A 19462-nucleotide genomic window follows, 5' to 3' on the forward strand; every position below is an offset into this window, starting at 1 on the left:
AGTATTAAAAACTGTATTGCGTCATGAATTATGTGTGTTTAAATGTTGTTTGGTTTGTTTCGTATGCAATGATTTAATATTTGGCTCATATATATATTTATATTTGTAATTCTACAATCAAATATGCTCATGATTGTTTTAGTACACTAGATTTGGGCACACGTGACTGAATTAAATGCTTAAAATGACTTTTCATTAAAACTGTCCAATGTATACATTTCATTGCAAATGTAACAAATATTTATTTATTTTTATTTTATTTTTTACTTGTATAAGTTTGAGTGGGCGTGTCCACATGACTAGTATTGCGTCATTGTTTGCAGTTGGTCAGAAAACGTGCACGTGTTTTATCGTTTAAAGTGGGGAGGGGAATGAAATCCCAGCCAATAATCAAGTAATAGCTCTAATAGTCTGTTTACATATCAGGTTACTGTGAGCAGATAGATCAGTAGCTCTGACGCTCCGCGGAGCGACGGGCGTTTCTCTTCCCCTCTGGCGAATGACTTTACAAAAAGGTGTGCATTTCGTACTTGGGAATAGGAGCAGGGCTTCATTCGCACATGGCTGGAGTTGGCGGAAAGAGCGCAGTGTCGTTCTCCGTGCTCAAGCGCTCGTTCTCGCTGCGCGGCTCCCCGCGGTCGGTGCTCACTGGCGGGCGGCGCAGCGCGCAGGAAGGGTGGCTGGTGGCCCGTCCTCCTCACCCGCTCAGAGCTCACCGACACCCCGCGTATGTGTGTTTCTCCTACCAGGACTCCATGAGCGAAACCCTGCGGACCTGCTACGCGTATCTGAACCAGACCAGCCGGAGCTTCGCGGCGGTGATTCAGGCCCTGGATGGAGAACTGCGGTAAGACCTGCAAACTTTCTGGAGAGGCGTGACCTCACTTAGTAAACAACAGCTTTAAAGACGCTCCTCAGTGTGCAACGGGGTTTTAAGAGAAGCATATGCACATTTTGGACGCATTTAGGTTTGCTTTTACTTGTTTGCAAGATTGGTATCTATATTTAAATGCCCTTGAGGAACTTTTCTCTTAAAGGGACAGTTCACCCAAAAATGAAAATTCTGTCATCATTTACTCACTCTCAAGTTGTATAAATGTCCTTGTTGTGCTGAACACAAAGGAATATATTTTGAAGAATGTTTGTAACCAAGCAGTTGTGGTTCCATAGTAACTTTTTAAAACGAATGTACTATATTTTAGTTTGATAATGTTTTTTATGTAATATTTCGTATTGTTTATGGTACTAATTTATAGTTATGATCAATTTATCACTTTTTGAGCATAAACCTGAAAACGAAATTTCCAACTTAAACTGTCGTAGCCTAAAGCCCAAAGTATAGTTCACTTTTTATGCGTATGTGAGGGTCAGTGTACAGCGCGCGTGAAGCGAATTTCATCATTAGAAGAGTATGCGCGTACTGTACACGCACCGCCGGATTTTTTACCGCGCATACTTGTACGCACATGTGCATTTAGGGCCCTATCACATACCCGGCGCAATGTGGTGCCAGGCACGATGCAAGTGTTTTCTGCTAGTTTCAGCCCAACGCAGTTGTCATTTTCACATTCTGCGCCATGTTGTTTAAATAGCGAATGCATTTGCACCCATTTGTGCGCCCATGGGTGTGCTGGTCTGAAAACGAGGTGTGATCAGGTGCATTGTTGGCGTGTTGCTATTTTGAAGCAACTGAAAACGACTGCGCCATTGATCAACTGAAACCTGCTCTAAAGTCAATGACGCAATATTTTTTTTTTTGTTATTGAAAGAGCGCGTTTGTAATATGCGCCTATATGCGGGTGCACAACGTAAAAGATTATTATTGTGTGCATAAAGATAAAAATGCTTTGGTGGAATCCGACTTGTCCCGCGATGGTCTGCTCGCACGCTTTAACCTCGCGCATGAGCAGATCCGTTTTCTCGCTAAAGAAGCGTTTAGTTTTTCCACGTGCAAATTCCGCCATGTAAATAGCGAATCCATCATGGCGTGAGCGCAACTGGCTTTTAAAGGGAATGGGAGATGAGACTGTGATTGGTTTATTGCACGTTACGCCCAAAACAGGCTCATTAAGAGAATAGGGACAACCCTTTTAGACCATGCACCAGGCGCACGGACCATTTTTCCCATCGTTAAACTACCGAAAGTGGATTTGGACATGCCCTAAGTGCACTTGAGCCTTGCGCTTAGATCGTTAAAATAGATAGAAATTTTTTTTTGCAGTAATTCGTTTATCCACAAGGTGGCAGTCGTGCCCTGGGGGCGTCGATTCACAAGGTAGTTGAAGCATGCAAGCTACAGCGACAGTAGAGGCCTACATAGACGACAGATTGTGTGAAGAGGTTAAAGAGTACCCTTATTTTATACAATTCTAGCATGAAAGAATACAAATATATTTACATGGGTTGTAGCTCATGATGAGATTGCTCGAAACTGCGCATGCGTCAAACGCATATGTATGCGTGAGAGTCAAGTGAAGTATACTTTGCAAGGCTGTGCGTTCGACTGTGCGCGTACACTAGTGTACGCATAAAAAAACGAAGTAAATCTTGAATGCTTTGGATCACAGACTGAAGTTTGGTCTTTTTTTTTTAAAGACACTTTTTCAGACTCAGATTATTGCTGAAGTGAAAAAAAAAAAGTTTATTATTATGAAAAATGCATAAAAATACTTTTTTATTTTATATGAAATATAAATTTTTCAAAACATGTTTTATTGTAAAACTGTAAAAAAATCAAAGGCATAAATCTAAACAAGTTGTGTTCCAAATTTGAGGTTGATAACTCAAAAAATTAGCTTTCAGTAAGATTGTTTGGGTGCAGTACCAAACGCTTCCACTAGGTAGAAATTAGCTTCCCATTCATTTCCAATGCGCTCATTTTTGGCGGACAGTACAAGTGACTATTTTTTTTGAGGACCATTTAACCTTTTCGAATCATGTCCATGATTTATTTTTTTGTGTGTGTTTTGGTAAAAAAAAAGTGCCAAAACCTTTACCAATTTTGATGAAGTAAAAAAAAAAAAAAAAAAAAAAAGTAAAATTTCTTTAAAAAAGTTACTCGAGATCACTTGGACTTGAGGAACAAACTGTCTTGTTCACAGTTGTGCAAATTCCTTTGCAACACGCCTAAACAATGATGCAAAAAAAAATTAACTTCCGAGCTTATATGCTTCATAACTTACATTGAAGACACTCTGAGACGTGAAGCATTAGACCAGTCATGCACAGTATGTTTCTGAACTGTCTGCGGGGTCAGCTGAGGGTCACCGATGCAGCCGTGTTGTATTTTTATCAGCAGCTCAGGATTGATCTGCACTTCTGCTTGATGCTCAATCATGTGTTGTTAATCAGTCCAATGCAAATCTCATTCTTGACTTCCTGCACATTCCCTGTTGCTTTTCCATGGATATTAAATCATTAACGTCTCGCTCAGGCATGCCGTGTGTATTTTCTATCTGGTTCTGCGAGCCCTGGACACCGTAGAAGACGACATGACCATCCCGCTGGAGAAGAAGGTCCCGCTGCTGCACGACTTCCACACGTTCCTGTATCAGCCCGAGTGGTGCTTCACAGAGAGCAGAGAGAAAGACCGACGGGTCCTGGAGGATTTCCCTACGGTCAGTCCCGCCACAGTGTGTCTCACTCATGTCACCGAAAATAAAAATAAAAATGAAAAATTGTGTTTTGCGTAAAGAGAATGAGGCCTTTTTAATTTTTTTTTTGCGTTGACATTATTAATTTGTTTGCATTGTTTTGATGATAGTTAAACACATTTTACCCCCAAATTCTAATCGCTGTTATAAATAATAATAATAATAATAATAAACTTTATTTTATATAGCGCCTTCTCAATGTTACTTCTCAAAGTGCTTTACACAGAAAAGAGTACAAAGTTAAAAATAAGTACAGTGATAAGAGAAATAAAAACGTGTCAAAAAAATATTATTTTAATCATTTTACTTGTATATTAAAGTAATATTATATAATATTATAATAATATTATATATAATTAAGTTATTTACAAAATATATTTACAAAAAATATCATTTTATAATTATCATTGTTTTTGAATAGTTTTAGATTTTAGTTTTAATTGATTTGATTTATTTTAATGCTTAAACTTAAATGAAAAAGAGAAATGTTGCCTTGCCACTATCTGAAATAAAATTACTTTATTTTTTTTTTTTTTTTTCTAGTAATGACATTTTTTTTTTATTGTTTTAATTTTAGTTAACAATAATATAATTATTTAATTATACACAAGACCTTAATGTACATAATTGATAACAAAAACTAAAAAGAAACATAATTATTTTAAATTATTTAAAAAAATATTTTTAATTGTTTTACTTAATTACATTATATATTATAGTAATATTATATAATATATATAGTTATAATAATATTAAATATTATATATAATTATATATACGCACTAAATGTTTATAAAAAATCTATTATTAAATTATTATTAAACACCCACACGCACATATATATAGTATTTATATATGTGTTTTTAATATATATATATATATATATATATATATATATATATATATATATATATATATATATATATATATATAATGTGTGTGTGTGTGTGTGTGTTTAATAATAACAAAAAATATATTTTGTAAATCAACTAATTTAATTCTGTACAATAATTATCATTTAAATCAAAAATTTAAATAACACATCAGAGCCTTTAGCAAAAAAAAAAAAATCTTTAAAAAAGAAATATTAATGAAAAACACATTTTAATCATTTAAATTTTGAATAAGAAAAATGTTATCAAAAATGTAATTTTTATATAATTTATTTAAACACCAGGTTTCATGTGACTCACTAAAACCAGCAAATAAACAGTGGAAAATTGTTGAACCAACTTGAACTTTTTTCTTTTTTCACATTTTTCTTCGTTTTATTGTTTGCAGACCTGATGCATCTGTAAAATGCTGCATTTTTAATTACACTTTTATATATACTAATTTCTTTATTGTTTATTTTATGCTATTTTTATGTTTTAACGCACATTATTTTTATTATTATTCTCTTCAGATTTCAGTGGAGTTCAGGAACTTGGGCCAAGAGTATCAGGACGTCATTTCAGACATCTGTCACCGGATGGGTGTAGGAATGGCTGAATTCCTGGAGAAGAAAGTTGCTTCAATGAAGGAGTGGGACAAAGTAAACGTCACACCGTCTCACATGCGTGTTTGACGTGTTGATTTGATGTTTATGTAGATTTATAATCGTATAACTCAGCAGAAGTGCTTTCACTGTCATCTTAAAGCGTTTCTGCATGAGATATTTGTCATATATGATGTTGTAAACATCTGTCCAGCTGTGTATAAATGCTTTTAGCATAAATCAGCATTTTAATGGCCCTGTTTTCCCTGCAGTACTGTCATTATGTGGCGGGTCTGGTGGGGATCGGACTGTCCCGACTCTTCTCTGCGTCCCAGCTGGAGGATGTTGAGGTGGGCCGGGACACGGAGCTGGCCAACTCCATGGGTCTGTTCCTCCAGAAGACCAACATCATCAGGGACTATCTGGAGGACCAGCAGCAGGGACGGGCCTTCTGGCCGCAGGAGGTACATCCAGCATTAACACACATACCCCTGTTATGCTTTTTGGGATATTATCTTTCATAAAGTGTGTAACAGAGCAGTTTGTGAATGTAAAAGGTTTGCAGAGTATCAAAGAGCAGATAAATTGAGTTATTGTCTCCCAAAAGAAAGAAGCAATTAGTTATTCCAGTCTTAGGTTTGTAACTAATTTGCATAATGCCAGCCCATTGGCTGCCAGCGAACAGCGTCTGCTTTGCCCCGCCCTCAAACACTGTAGTTGTTGATGAGGTTGATACGGTAAAACCGACGCCATCGTTACTGTTCGTGTCACTGTGGATCAGATATTCCGATATGATAATGAGCGTTTGGTTTCCGACCAATCACAGCAGACCGGGCCATCTGACCAATCAGCAGAGCAGCTCTGCCAACAGTTTACAGTTATTCACAGTAAATTAAAAGATGACTTCCAAAAACTGCATATTTATTTTTGCAGAAAATGACATCAAATCTCCCTTTATTTCACTGTATATAGTAAAGGAACTTGCTGTGTTTTGCGGTTAAACAGAGGCTCATTATTGCTGGTTGTTTCTGCAGGCCTGGAGTCAGTTCGCGTCCCGTCTGGAGGATTTGGCCCAGCCTCAGCACCTGAGCTCCGCCCTGTCCTGTCTCAACCTGCTGGTGACCGACGCCCTCCGCCACGTCCCTGATGTCATCGCATACCTGTCCCGCCTCCGCAACCAGAGCGTCTTCAACTTCTGTGCCATTCCACAGGTGTGACGCACTGCTTTCATCTCTGACACTGACCGCCCGAACCTTCGTCTGTTTGTGTCCAGTTTAATGGCATTAATAAACACCTGAAGCGTGCTCAGGTCTCACACAGGGATCGTGAGCATATCTAATGCTACTAGAGTGCAGATTATATAAATAAATGGAGAGGTTATTGAAACTGAATGGTTTTAAAAACTGATTTTGCATTGCCTTACAGAAGTGTAATTGGCCGTTCAGACACAACGCATTTGTTTTCCACTTGTTTTGTTATCTAAACATCCGTTAGACTCAGTGTCGTTATCGTTAACTAAATCTAAAACTAAAAATATTCAAAAGACTCACATTAATTGACATAAAATAAACGTTAACAGGAAAAAAAAAAAAAAAATTAAAAAAATATATATATATAATATATATATATATATATATATATATCTTTTTTTATCCTGTTAACGTTTATTTTATGTCAATTAATGTGAGTCTTTTGAATATTTTTAAATTTATTTTAAATTTATTTTATATATATATATATATATATATATATAATATAGTTAAATGCAAAGGCAAAAAAAAATCTAATTTTCATTTAGTTTAACTTGGAAGTACTAAAATGACTAAAACTGAAACGTAAATAAATTAATAAAAACTAAATAGACTTATTTTAAAAAATATAACTAATAAAAACAACTAAAACGCAAAATTATTAAAACTAACTAAATTAAAGTGAAACTGTAAAAATTAAAACTGATTTAAAATAGAATATTAAAAACTTTATTTTATTTCAGTTGCATAGTGTCTAATATTTGTTTAGTTTAGTTTGAAGTACTAAAATTACTAAAATTAAAACTGATAAACTACTAAAATAAAAACTAAATAGATATATTTTTAAAAAACTATAACTAATAATAACGACTAAAATGCACAACAAAATGATTAAAACTAACTAAAATGAAAACTGAAACTAATTCAAAATAGAAAATAATAAAAATTTACACTTATTTTATTTCAGTGTCTAATATTTTTTTAGTTTAGGTTGAGGTACTATAATTACTAAAAGTAAAATTACTGAAATAAATTAATAAGTAAATATACATAAAAAAAGAATAATAAAAATGGCTAAAAGTGTAACAAAATAAAAATGGAACAAATTCTAAAAACTAATTCAAAATATGAATAAAGATAGTATAGTACTGTAGTTATAATATAGTACTGAAATTATGGTATTATTTGCATGTAAATAACATGATATGTGCTTTATGAATATAGTGATTGTTCAGTACGGTGGTTTTACTCTATCATTTTTGCGAGCTGTGAATGTTTGAACATGTTGGTGTCCTCAGAAAGGGCTTGCCGATGCTGATTGTTATAGTCGTGTTCTTCCTCCGGTCAGGTGATGGCGATAGCGACTCTGTCTGCGTGCTACAACAATCCTCAGGTGTTTCAGGGTGTGGTGAAGATCCGGAAGGGTCAGGCGGTGACGCTCATGATGCAGGCCACAAACATGGGTGCCGTTCAGAGCATCATCGCTCAGTACAGTCAGGAGGTGCGTCCTGTAATTATAACAATCATTTCATTACTGATGTTTAGATATGAAACAGCTTCACAAACAGACTTTTCAACCACACAGAATCATTATTTCTGTACTACAATCATTCAGATGATCACAGAAGTGCTGAGATAAAAGTTTATAGTTCAGATATAAACACTGATGTCTACAGATCAAAATCGAGTAAATCACCTTTTGAAAGTAACTTGATGCTTCAAATAAAGATTGTATCATTACATCGTTACACCAGTAGGTGGCGACAAGTGACTGTTAAAAAATGAGTCATTGAATCATTCTCTCAAGAGATTGGGCAAAAACGCTGGTTCATCCAGTAATAAAACAAGTGAAGTCTTTATGAGTGAGTCATTGAATTATTCACTCAAACGATTTTTTTTAGCATTTTTAAATAGACTAGCAATTAATATTTTGTCAGATCTAGTAAATTACATTGTATTTTGTTTAGTTGTCTATTCAGAATCGTGATCTCTGTTTTAAACAACAACAAAAACATTGTGATTCTCAATTTATCCAGTAGGGTTGATAAGATATTTTAATGTCTCTTCTGCATTTATTTAATAAAAAATACAGTAAAAATTGTGAAATATTATTCCAATGTAAAACAGCTGTTTTCTATGTGAATATATATAGTAAAGTGTAATTTATTCCTGTGATCAAAGCTGAATTTTCAGCATCATTACTCCAGTCTTCAGTGTCACATGATCCTTCAGAAATCATTCTAATATGATGATTTGCTGCTCAAGAAACATTTATGATTATTATCAATGTTGAAAACAGTCATATTTTTATGGAAACCATCATACATTTTATTTTTCAGGATTATTTGATGAATAGAAAGTTCAAAAAAGCAGCGTTTATTTGAAACAGAAACATTATAAATGTCTTTACTGTCACTTTTGATCAATTTAATGCATTCTTGATGAATAAAATAAAAATAATTTTCCCATTTTTGACCCCAAACTTTTGAACGGTAGTGTGTGTGTGTATATATGGGAAGATGATCCGTTTACTCCTGTAATCCTGATCCCGGTGTGTAATCCCGTCCCTCCCCCACAGATCCTGCAGAAAGTTTCCGTCACGGATCCGTCCCAGGAAAAGACTCTGTGTATCCTGAATCTCATCTGTGAGAAGAGCCTGTCTGGAGCGGCGCTGTCGTCCCGAGCGCACCACATCTCTCCGATGTACGTTTCGGCGGCCATGCTGCTGGCGGCCCTCAGCTGGCAGTACCTTAATGCCACGGCGGGGCCACCAGGGGGCGCAGACATGCAGGGACACTGAGACGCTTCCCTCCGAACGCTGACGGCTGAACCTGCCAGAACAACAGGCTTGAGAGGGGTTGTTTTTTTTTATTTAGGTGAATCTTACAAAAACACACGTCCAGCTCATGTTTCACCTCATTTTTCTCAAGCGAGGAAAAAATAAGAAATCATATTTTGCATTAAGAAAATTAAGCCTATTATAATTTTTAACTTTGTAAAATATTTTTTTACACAAATAAAATTAAAGAAAACATATATTTTTATTTAAAAAATATAAATTACATTTATAAAAACATTCAAATACACATACATATACTTATATAAATTTATATATATATATATATATATATATATATATATATATATATATATATATATATATATAATTTTAATTTATAATATATATGTATGTGAAAGTGTAGTTTTTATAAAAGTAAATTATATTTATGCATTTTATATATATATATATATATATATATATATATATATATATATATATATATATATATATATGTATATATGTAATTTATATGTATGGTCATTGGTCATATATAGCTTAAATATTTAATTTCAGTTTTTTTCACTTGTTTTTGTGGTGAAATATGACCCGAACATGTTCCTGAGATTCATCTGGTTGTTCAGTGTCCGGTTACAGTAATTGCGTCTTTGACGGACGTTCTTCAAGCTTCATTTGAGACTCTCAAAGAAAATTATTGTAAAGTCATTTTCTGACGCTGAGGGTTTTGTTGATTTTCTGTGTGTTTTTTGTTCCATCAAACCATTCTAAAAAATCAAGCACACGTGCAGAAAACAATTTTCATTACAATATAAAAATAATCTGTCCTTTAGACAGAAATTTGTTTTGCTTTACCTTTAATAGTTCGCAATTACATGCAGACTGTCAAGCGGTTGCGGTCTGACGATTAAAAACTAGTGCTGTCAAATCGATTAATCGCATCTAACATACAAGTTCGTAAATATATAATATACATATATACATGCATACACAAACACGTGTGTGTGTGTGTGTGTGTGTATATATATATAATATATATATATTACACACACAAACTTTTATGTTAGATGCAGTTAGATGATTAATCGATTTGACAGCGCTATAAAAACCCTTCATCACATGTTAGTTTTGTTGGTGAAACACATGAAATCCATCATATTTCACCCCAAAATCAATGGAAAAAAGCCTAGTTTTAGGACCATTATGATTTGTTACACTGTAAACTATTTTAATGCTTTAATTTCTGCACAATTTCTTAGTGCAGTAAAAAAATAAGGATGAAAATAATGTCCAAAAATACTTTTTCCCCTCTTGATTATGGGGTGGAAAATGACCCAGACGTGGTTTTGACAGGTGTCATGTGGTTTTGAAGATCATACGTGTGGAAATGTTTAACGTTCGGTCGGGTCTCATCTCAACACTGGATCATAGTTCTGGTTTTGCACATGAATTGGTCCATTTTCATCGGGTCAGTTTGAGTATTCAGTCACTGCGGAGAGCCAGATATCTGCCGTGCGACTGTAAAGTGTCCTTAATATTCAGCTTTTATATGGAAAAGCTTGTACATACCAACATTCGGTTTATTTAGCATTGCTATGTAATGTGGGAGTTTGGTTTGTAAATAAATGTAGAGATAATGAATATATTCAAATGTCTCGTTTGATTCATTGATGCATATTTTAGCTTTTAGGAATGAAAAAAAATCTTGCAAACTCTTTTTATTATTGTATTTTTGTCTTTGTTCTTAATGAGGAAAAGTCGTATAAATGAGGTGGTCAGGTGATGTTTGTCTGATGTTACACCTGCAGCAAAAACACTTTATGAGATTTAGACCTTTGCTTGTCTTGTGACGCTGTAAAAGACACCTGACAGTCGGTCACATGACGAGGGTTTTTAACGGAGTAAATTTCACATTTTGTGGCATTGAATCTTCAGCTTGAGAGACGGAGGAACAGAATCTGATGCTCAGGTAAAAGCTGGTTTAGGATCTTGAATGGTTTGAAATAAGTTTGATTTTATCTGAGATCTTTATATCTTGATATTAATAATTGCAAATATAGCATAATCCTTTAAAAATGTAACTTTTATAGACTAAATATGGAAAATCAAATATTTCTATGATGTAAGTTTTAATTAAAAAATCAATGTTATTTCTTTAAATTTTATCTAATTTAAATATATTTTATATTTTTAATTTTTATTAGTCTTAATTTGTCTATTCACATAAATACTACAAACATGGTTAATCAAATATTGCAATGAAATTGTAACAAGTTTTAATTAAAAAAAAATAATTTGTTTTTTTTTTTCATTTAGACTAATTTAAATATATATAATTATATAAAATATAAGTCTTTATTTGCATAAATATTACAAAATATTTTAATGAGATTGTAACAACTTAATTTAAAAAATCTCAAAATAATTATTTTATGTGTTTTATTTAAATTTAATGTAAAAAAAAATCTCATTACTTTTTCTATTTATATATATATATATATATATATATATTTTTTTTTTTTTATTTAAATTTTATCTAATTTAAATATATTTTATAATTTTTAACTTTTATTATTCTTTTATTTGTATTTTTTTTATTCACGTAAATATTAAATACATGGTTAATCAAATATTTCAATGAAATTATTAAGTTTTAATTTAAAAAATCTCAAAATAATTATTTTATGTGTTCTATTTTAATTTAGATATTATGTAATTTAAATGTTTTATATTTTTTAGTTAATGTCTTAATTTTTATTAGTCTTAATTTGTCTTTTATTCACATGAATATTACAAATATGGTTAATCAAAAATTCCAATGAAATAAATTTTTTTTAAAAAACTCAAAATAATTATTTTATGTGTTTTGTTTTGTAATTTAGATTTTATCTGATTTTCTTATTCACATGAATATTAAATCAGTAATATCAGCCGCATATCTGAGCCAGTAATAAATCTCATTTCCCTCCTCAGGATGTCGCGTCTCTGTTTCCTGTGTCTGTTCGCTCTGCTGTCCGTCACCTGTGGCCACCTGCAGCTCTCCGCAGGGTCACATGACATGGTCAACATCATCAATATGGCCAAGACCACATGGACGGTCAGAGGGGTTTTACAGTATCTCATCATGAGAATTATGACTGATGCACCTGTTTATCGCTCTCTCTTCCTCTTTTCTTTCCATTCCTCTCTTTCGTTTCTTCACAGGCGGGTGTGAATTTCCAGAACGTGAAGGACGGGTATCTGAAGTCTCTCTGTGGGACGCTGCTGAAGGGCCGCCGACTGCCTGATACGTGAGTGACATGATCACATGACACACATGAGACTCAAACAACAAAGTTTCAGCAGATATTTCTCTACAGCTGATTATAAAACAGTGATAAATGCAATTAATTTGCATGCTAATATTGTTTGATTGATGTTCATTTGTATCGTTCAGTCAGTTGAAAAGCATCTGCTACATGCATGAATGTAAATCTGTATTTTGTTGTATATCTATAACATCTGTATCTGTGTCTCATTCACATACATTCATAATTAAATAATTAAAAACTAAACTCTCGTTATGGTATGAAAAAATAAAGATATATCATTTACATTTTAAAGATATATTATAGTATTAGTATTTATTGTACAACCTGTAATTTATGCAGATTTGCACTATATTAAATAAATAAAAATATGATAAATAATATAAAAAATTGCACTATATTGAATAAATAAATAAATAACAGTGAGAAATGACAAATTTCATTACATTACATAAATAAATAAGAACAATGAGAAATATTTACAAAAAGTGCACTATATTAAATAAATAACAATGAGAAATAATGACAAAATTTGCCCTTAAATAAATAAAATAAATAACAACAATGAGAAATAATTACAAAAAGTGCACTATATTAAATAAATAAATATAAATAAATAACAATGAGAAATAGACAAATACATAAAATAACATAAAAATACATAAATAAACAAAAATTGCACTACATTAAATAAATAAATAACAATAAGAAATAATGACAAAAATTGCCCTTAAATAAATAAAAATAAATAAATAAAAATGAGAAACAATAACAAAATTACCCTTAAATAAATAAATAAATAACAATGAGAAATATTGACAAACTTCACTACATTAAATAAGAACAATGAGAAATATTTACAAAAAGTGCACTATATTAAATAAATAAATAAAAATAAATAAATAAATAAATAATAGTGAAAAATAAAGACAAAAACTGCCCTTAAATAAATAAAAATAAATAAATAACAACAATGAGAAATAATTACAAAAAGTGCACTATATTAAATAAATATAAATAAATAACAATGAGAAATAATGACAAATTGCACTACATTAAATTTAAAAATACACAAATAAACAAACAAATAAGAACAATGACAAAATGACAAAAATTGCACTACATTAAATAAATAAATAACAATAAGAAATAATGACAAAAAATGCCCTTAAATAAATAAAAATAAATAAATAAAAATGAGAAACAATAACAAAAATTACCCTTAAATAAATATATAAATAACAATGACAAATATTGACAAATTTCACTATATTAAATAAAAAATACATAAATAAAACAAACAAATAAGAACAATGAGAAAATGACAAAAATTGCACTACATTAAATAAATAAATAATGAGAAATAATGACAAAAATGGCCCTTAAATAAATAATTAAGAATAATAAGAAATAATGACACAAATTGCACTACATTAAATAAATAAATACATTTAATGAGCACATTACAGTAATGAGAATTTATTGGGGTAAATGTGCAAAACTGTCATGCAAAATAATAATGTCACAATGAAAAAATGCCCTTAAAAATAGGCTTTTCTTTATGTAAAAACATATTTTCTTAATTACATTTACATTCATGCATTTATCCAAAGTGTCTTACAAAAGAGGAACAAAACCAATTAGTCAAAGAACCAAAAATATTTGTAACATACAATGACAGGATTATCAGACAAACTTAAAAAAAAAAAAAGTATAATACGTTGAACAATGTTTTTTGTGGAAAGTGGTTTTGAAAGTGCGTGAAGGGTTAAAGCTTCAGTAATATCTGATGATTTCAGTAAATATATGGAAACTCACCAAATTATTTAATATAAACAACTAATATTCTCCATCTGTAGGGTGAAACACGCCACCAACGTGAAGCTTCCGGACAGTTTCGACCCGCGGTCCGAGTGGCCGTACTGCAAGAGCCTGGGTCAGATCCGGGATCAGGGGAACTGCGGGTCCTGCTGGGTAAAGAGCGTCTCAACACGAGTGCTGACACTCTGACATGTGACGTCTGTGATGACCGTGTGTGTGTGTGTGTGTGTCTCCGCAGGCGTTCGGGGCGGCCGAGGCCATCTCTGACCGCATCTGCATCCACAGCAAAGGAAACGTGTCGGTGGAGATCTCCGCTGAAGACCTGCTGTCCTGCTGCGATCAGTGCGGCTTCGGGTGCGTCCCATCAGCAACAAACACACGTGACATCAGTGACTCTCTCCAATATTAGGAGAAACATCTGACAGCATTACGTCTCCTGATCCGTGACATCTGAGCGGTGAAATCTGTATTCTCTTTGTTTGTGGCGAGGCAGGTGTTCTGGAGGTTATCCGGCAGAAGCGTGGGACTACTGGACTAAATCCGGCCTGGTGACCGGAGGACTTTATGGCTCCAATGAGGGTGAGTCTGGATCAGAACACCAGTGATCTCATCTGGATCTTTACAGCCTTTCCTAATTTAGGTTAAGGATAGTAGTTTTATGTTAAAGTTTCATTTGTCAAATCTGCAGCAGCACACTTTTTTGGTGTCATAAAGCATGGTGGCGTGAACATTATTCTAAATATCTTCTTTTGTGTTCTGCAAAAAAACTCATTTAAGTGTGAAATAACATGAGTTAGAAGTACAAAACTATAAAACTTTGGTACAATAATGTGGTTTGAGAACTGGAAAAATAAAATAAAATATTTAAAAATGATTGAAATAAATTTAATTTAAATAAATATATTAAAATAAAAAAAACCTAAATATTAAAAATAAATAAAAAATAATAAAATAAAATATTAAAGTAAATAAAAAACAATAATAAATAACAAGGTAAAATATTAAAAATAAACAAAATTAAATTAAAATAAATACAAATAATAGAATAACAAAATTAAAATAAAATAAAGTATTGAAATAACTTAAGAAACAACAATAAATAACAAAATAATAAAATATAATATTATTTTTTTTTTTAATTATAAAGTAAAATAACAATATTAAAACAGAATAAAATTATAAAATAAAATATCAAAATATTAAAATAAATTAATATTAAAATGTTAAAGTAATAAAATAACAAAATATAAAAATAAATAAAAAAACATTAAAATAAATGAAAAAATATGAAAATAAAATATGAAAAAATAACAAAATATTAAAAAAACAAAACAAAAAATAAATATTAAATACAATAAAATAACCCTAATGTATTAAACAAATAAATATAATATTAAAATAAATAAGAAATAACAAAATAATCAAAATCAAATAAAATATAAAATAAAATATTTTAAAAAAATATATAAAATAACAAAATATTAAAATAAAACATTAAAATAAATTTAAAAATAAAATATAAAATTTTAAAAAACAAAAAATAAACAAACAATAAAAATAAATAAAAGAACTAAATAATAATAATTAAATAAATAAATAAAATATTGAAATAAAAAACCACAAGAAATAACAAAATAATCAAATAAAATATAAAATAAAATATTTTTTAAAAATTATAAAATTAAATAAAATATTATATTAAAATAAAATTAATCTAATAATAATAAATAATAATAGTTTGTGAGTTTGTTGTTTTTGAACATTTCTAGGTTGCAGACCCTACACCATCCCGCCCTGTGAGCATCATGTGAACGGCACCCGGCCGCCGTGTTCAGGTGAGCAGGACACACCGGAGTGTAACGCGGCCTGTATCCCGCAGTACAGCGTCCCCTACAAACAGGACAAACACTTCGGTGAGTTCGCTGCACCTTCAAGCTTCCAGGCCTCTAGTCACTTTCCTCGACTGCCTCACGTTGCGTGTCTCTGTCGCCCCCTGCAGGCTATAAAGCGTACAACCTCCCGTCGGACCAGCAGCAGATCATGACTGAACTGTACAACAACGGTCCGGTGGAAGCGGCCTTCACCGTCTATGAGGACTTCCTGCTGTATAAGACGGGTCAGAAAGCACACGCTTTAATCATGTGTTTTTAACGGTCATCTGCAGAACCGGTCAGTTATTCTGTTTGATCTCTCAGGCGTTTACCAGCATGTGACCGGGTCCGAACTGGGCGGCCATGCCGTGAAGATCCTGGGCTGGGGAGAAGAGAAGGGAACGCCGTACTGGCTGGTGGCCAACTCCTGGAACTCCGACTGGGGCGACAACGGTGAGAACCAACCCGGATCACCGCTGGATGATGATGATGATGACGCACACTATTGCATTTCTATTATAATAACTTATTATTAAAATATTATGTATAATAATTTTAATTTATAATAATTACAATAATTTATATATATGATAATTATTCTACATTATTTTAATATTGCACATTTTTAATAGTTATTTAATAATAATATAATAATAATAATATTTTGAGGGAATATATATATATATAATTTATTATTAAAATAATGTAGAATAATTATAATAATTAAAATAAAAAAAAAAATTTAATAAAATAAATAAGATAAAATATTTAAAATAAACAAAAATAAAATAACAAAAAAATTTAAATAAATAATTGAATACAATAAAATAAAATATTAAAATAAATACAAATAATAGAATAACAAAATTTAAAAAAAATAGAAATAACTTTAAAAAACAAGAAATAACAAAAAAAATTATAAAATAAAATAATTAAATGTTAAAATAACATTATAAAATAAAATATCAAATATTAAACTAAATTAAAAAATTAAAACATTAATAAAATTATTATAAATTGTAATCATTATACATTATTTTAATATTATTGCATATTTTATATAATAGTTCCTTATATTTTAAGAAACAGTTTTAATAACAGTTTCTTATATTGCAATTATTGTGAAAATTATTATAATAATAATTTCTTATAAATATAATGTATAATAATTATAATGTACAGTAATTGAGGGATATTCCAACTCATATTGCAGTATATTTTGTAATACATTATTTGAATAATATTGCATAATTAATGTAATAGTTTCTTATATTGTATTTTGTGGAAATTAATCTAATAATAATAATAATAACAGTTTATTATTAAGTATAATAAAATAATGTATAATACTTATAATTTATAATAATTACAATAATTTGCATATATAATTTATATATATATTATACATTATTTTAATATTGCATATTTTTTAATAGTTATTTAATATTTTGAGGAAATATATAAATATAGAGATAATTTATTGTTAAAATAATGTATAATTATTTATAATAATTTAATAATACATAAATGTAATTATTATAATTGATAATGATTAGACATTTTTCATATAATAGTTTCTTATATTTAAAAAAAAAACTAGTATCTTATAATATTTTGTGGAAATTATTATTATGACATATACTTTATTATTAAAATAATGTATAATATTTATCATTTACAATAATTTCAAACCTTTATTATTGTAAATGTGCTTCACCGAGCGCTACACATGAGAAGGGACACAGTGTTTGTTAGCTCATGGTTTTGTCTTCTGCAGGTTATTTTAAGATCCTGAGAGGCCGTGATGAGTGTGGGATTGAGAGTGAGATGGTGGCTGGAGTTCCTCAGCTGTGAACCTTCATCACCGCGCTTTAACCTGGATAAACAGAAATATATCTGAATCTGTGTCTCATTGTCATGGTTAATGCATTCTAAAATAATATACAACAATTGATTAAAAGCAGTTATGTTGATGTGAAAAATAAAGATATGTTATTTACATTTTATATTATTGTACAGCCTTTAATTTATGATGATGTTCACTACTTGGTATTACAGTGATCAGAACTGAGAATAATTAGGACTAATGAGAATGTGGAGTGTGTTTGTCACCTGGTGGCTATGTTTGGTATTGCGCCAAAACAAAATCTCACATCTAAGACATATATAGACACTTTTTGGCATATAAAGTGTTCTTTAGAAGCCCAATCGCATTTCTGGGGGGGTCCCACGGTAAAAATCGTGTTTTTGGCGGTGCTCCCCTGGTAAAATTCGCATTCCAGATGCTAAATATCACGTTATTTGGGGTCGATTCAACCCGCGGCAACAGTGTAAAAGTAGCCCAATTCCGCGGGAAACACTGCGCGCAATATGGCAGAATATGTCCCGCCTTCTAAGTAAAAGAGCCAGTTTTTGAGATTTCAGGATTCCCCCATTTAAATAAACAGGACATGGACTTGGATGTCCAAAATGGCTGCCCGGAGGCGTCGCAAATATGGCCGCCGAGTAAACAGACTTTCCTTGAAAGGGACTTTAGTGCCATTCGAAAGTTTATAAATATAAAAATTAATCCTGTGAAACTGTGAAATTGGACACATGCATTATCATGGAAAGGAAACTTTAAAACCTTTTAGCGGCTCAATTTTTGTGATATCAAAAATACGGCGTTGATTTTCTAGCAATTTTCCAGTCCAGGTTCTTTTGTAAAAAAAAATAAAAAAAATATTTAGTTCATTACATTTGCTTTACAATAAACTTAAAGGTGCAATATGTAAGAATTTTGCAGTAAAATATCCAAAAACCACTAGGCCAGTGTTATATATTTTGTTCACTTGAGTACTTACAATATCCCAAATGTTTGCAACTATTTGTAAATCGTGAGAAAATTGTAATTTTAACCAAGGCTCCGGGACGTGTGAGGAGTCGCCTGTCAATTGCGTCATACATGCGTTACCCTCGGTTTCCGGTTTTATTTTGTAGAATCCAAGGAAACACCAAAGACGCTTTAATATTTACATGTTTCAATAGACAAGGGAACAACTGTTTTGATATATTTATAGACAGAAAACTAATTATTGTTATATAGCTCAACACGTTTAGTCTTATTGCTTAAATCGAATTTTCTTGATATTTTGCGAGTACCATGCTTTACCATGCCTCAGAGAAAAACACTATTTTGTCGAGTAGCTAACATAGCATAATTAGATGCAGCTTTATTTTTAGTAACAGTAATACAGAATTTTCTCCATCATACAATGTTTTAAAATTAATTGCATGCCATTTATC

At 31.2% G+C, this 19462-nt stretch overlaps 2 protein-coding genes across 3 annotated transcripts in view; both read left to right on the forward strand.

Moving 5' to 3' along the window:
• Positions 1–9471, forward strand: part of LOC127502345 (squalene synthase-like) — a 12514-nt gene extending 3043 nt beyond the window's left edge. The window contains exons 2-8 of one of the 2 annotated variants that reach the window (XM_051875247.1): positions 750–847; positions 3434–3617; positions 5059–5187; positions 5403–5594; positions 6165–6341; positions 7729–7881; positions 8959–9468. In XM_051875247.1, coding sequence (XP_051731207.1) covers positions 750–847; positions 3434–3617; positions 5059–5187; positions 5403–5594; positions 6165–6341; positions 7729–7881; positions 8959–9180 — 1155 coding nt within the window. In that variant the 3' untranslated portion in view covers positions 9181–9468. Of the gene's footprint in view, positions 1–386; positions 848–3433; positions 3618–5058; positions 5188–5402; positions 5595–6164; positions 6342–7728; positions 7882–8958 lie in introns of those variants that run through there. The other variant, XM_051875246.1, reaches the window with a different exon arrangement.
• A 1518-nt stretch (positions 9472–10989) lies between these two features.
• On the forward strand, positions 10990–18183 carry LOC127502348 (cathepsin B-like). The gene is made up of 10 exons (XM_051875249.1): positions 10990–11146; positions 12151–12274; positions 12382–12467; positions 14345–14459; positions 14545–14660; positions 14800–14885; positions 16076–16219; positions 16306–16422; positions 16502–16630; positions 17955–18183. Exons 1-10 carry the CDS (start codon positions 11139–11141, stop codon positions 18029–18031), a joined length of 1002 nt encoding a protein of 333 aa, XP_051731209.1. The 5' UTR covers positions 10990–11138; the 3' UTR covers positions 18032–18183.
• The last annotated feature ends 1279 nt before the right edge of the window (positions 18184–19462 follow it).

The sequence above is a fragment of the Ctenopharyngodon idella genome, chromosome 20 (genome assembly GCF_019924925.1).
Source record: "Ctenopharyngodon idella isolate HZGC_01 chromosome 20, HZGC01, whole genome shotgun sequence".
In the NCBI taxonomy this organism is placed as follows: domain Eukaryota; kingdom Metazoa; phylum Chordata; class Actinopteri; order Cypriniformes; family Xenocyprididae; genus Ctenopharyngodon; species Ctenopharyngodon idella.

Coding starts and splice junctions, on each gene's coding strand:
- LOC127502348 (XM_051875249.1), top strand. Junction 12,275..12,381: donor TGGCCAAGACCACATGGACG/GTCAGAGGGGTT, acceptor GTTTCTTCACAG/GCGGGTGTGAATTTCCAGAA. Junction 12,468..14,344: donor GGCCGCCGACTGCCTGATAC/GTGAGTGACATG, acceptor CTCCATCTGTAG/GGTGAAACACGCCACCAACG.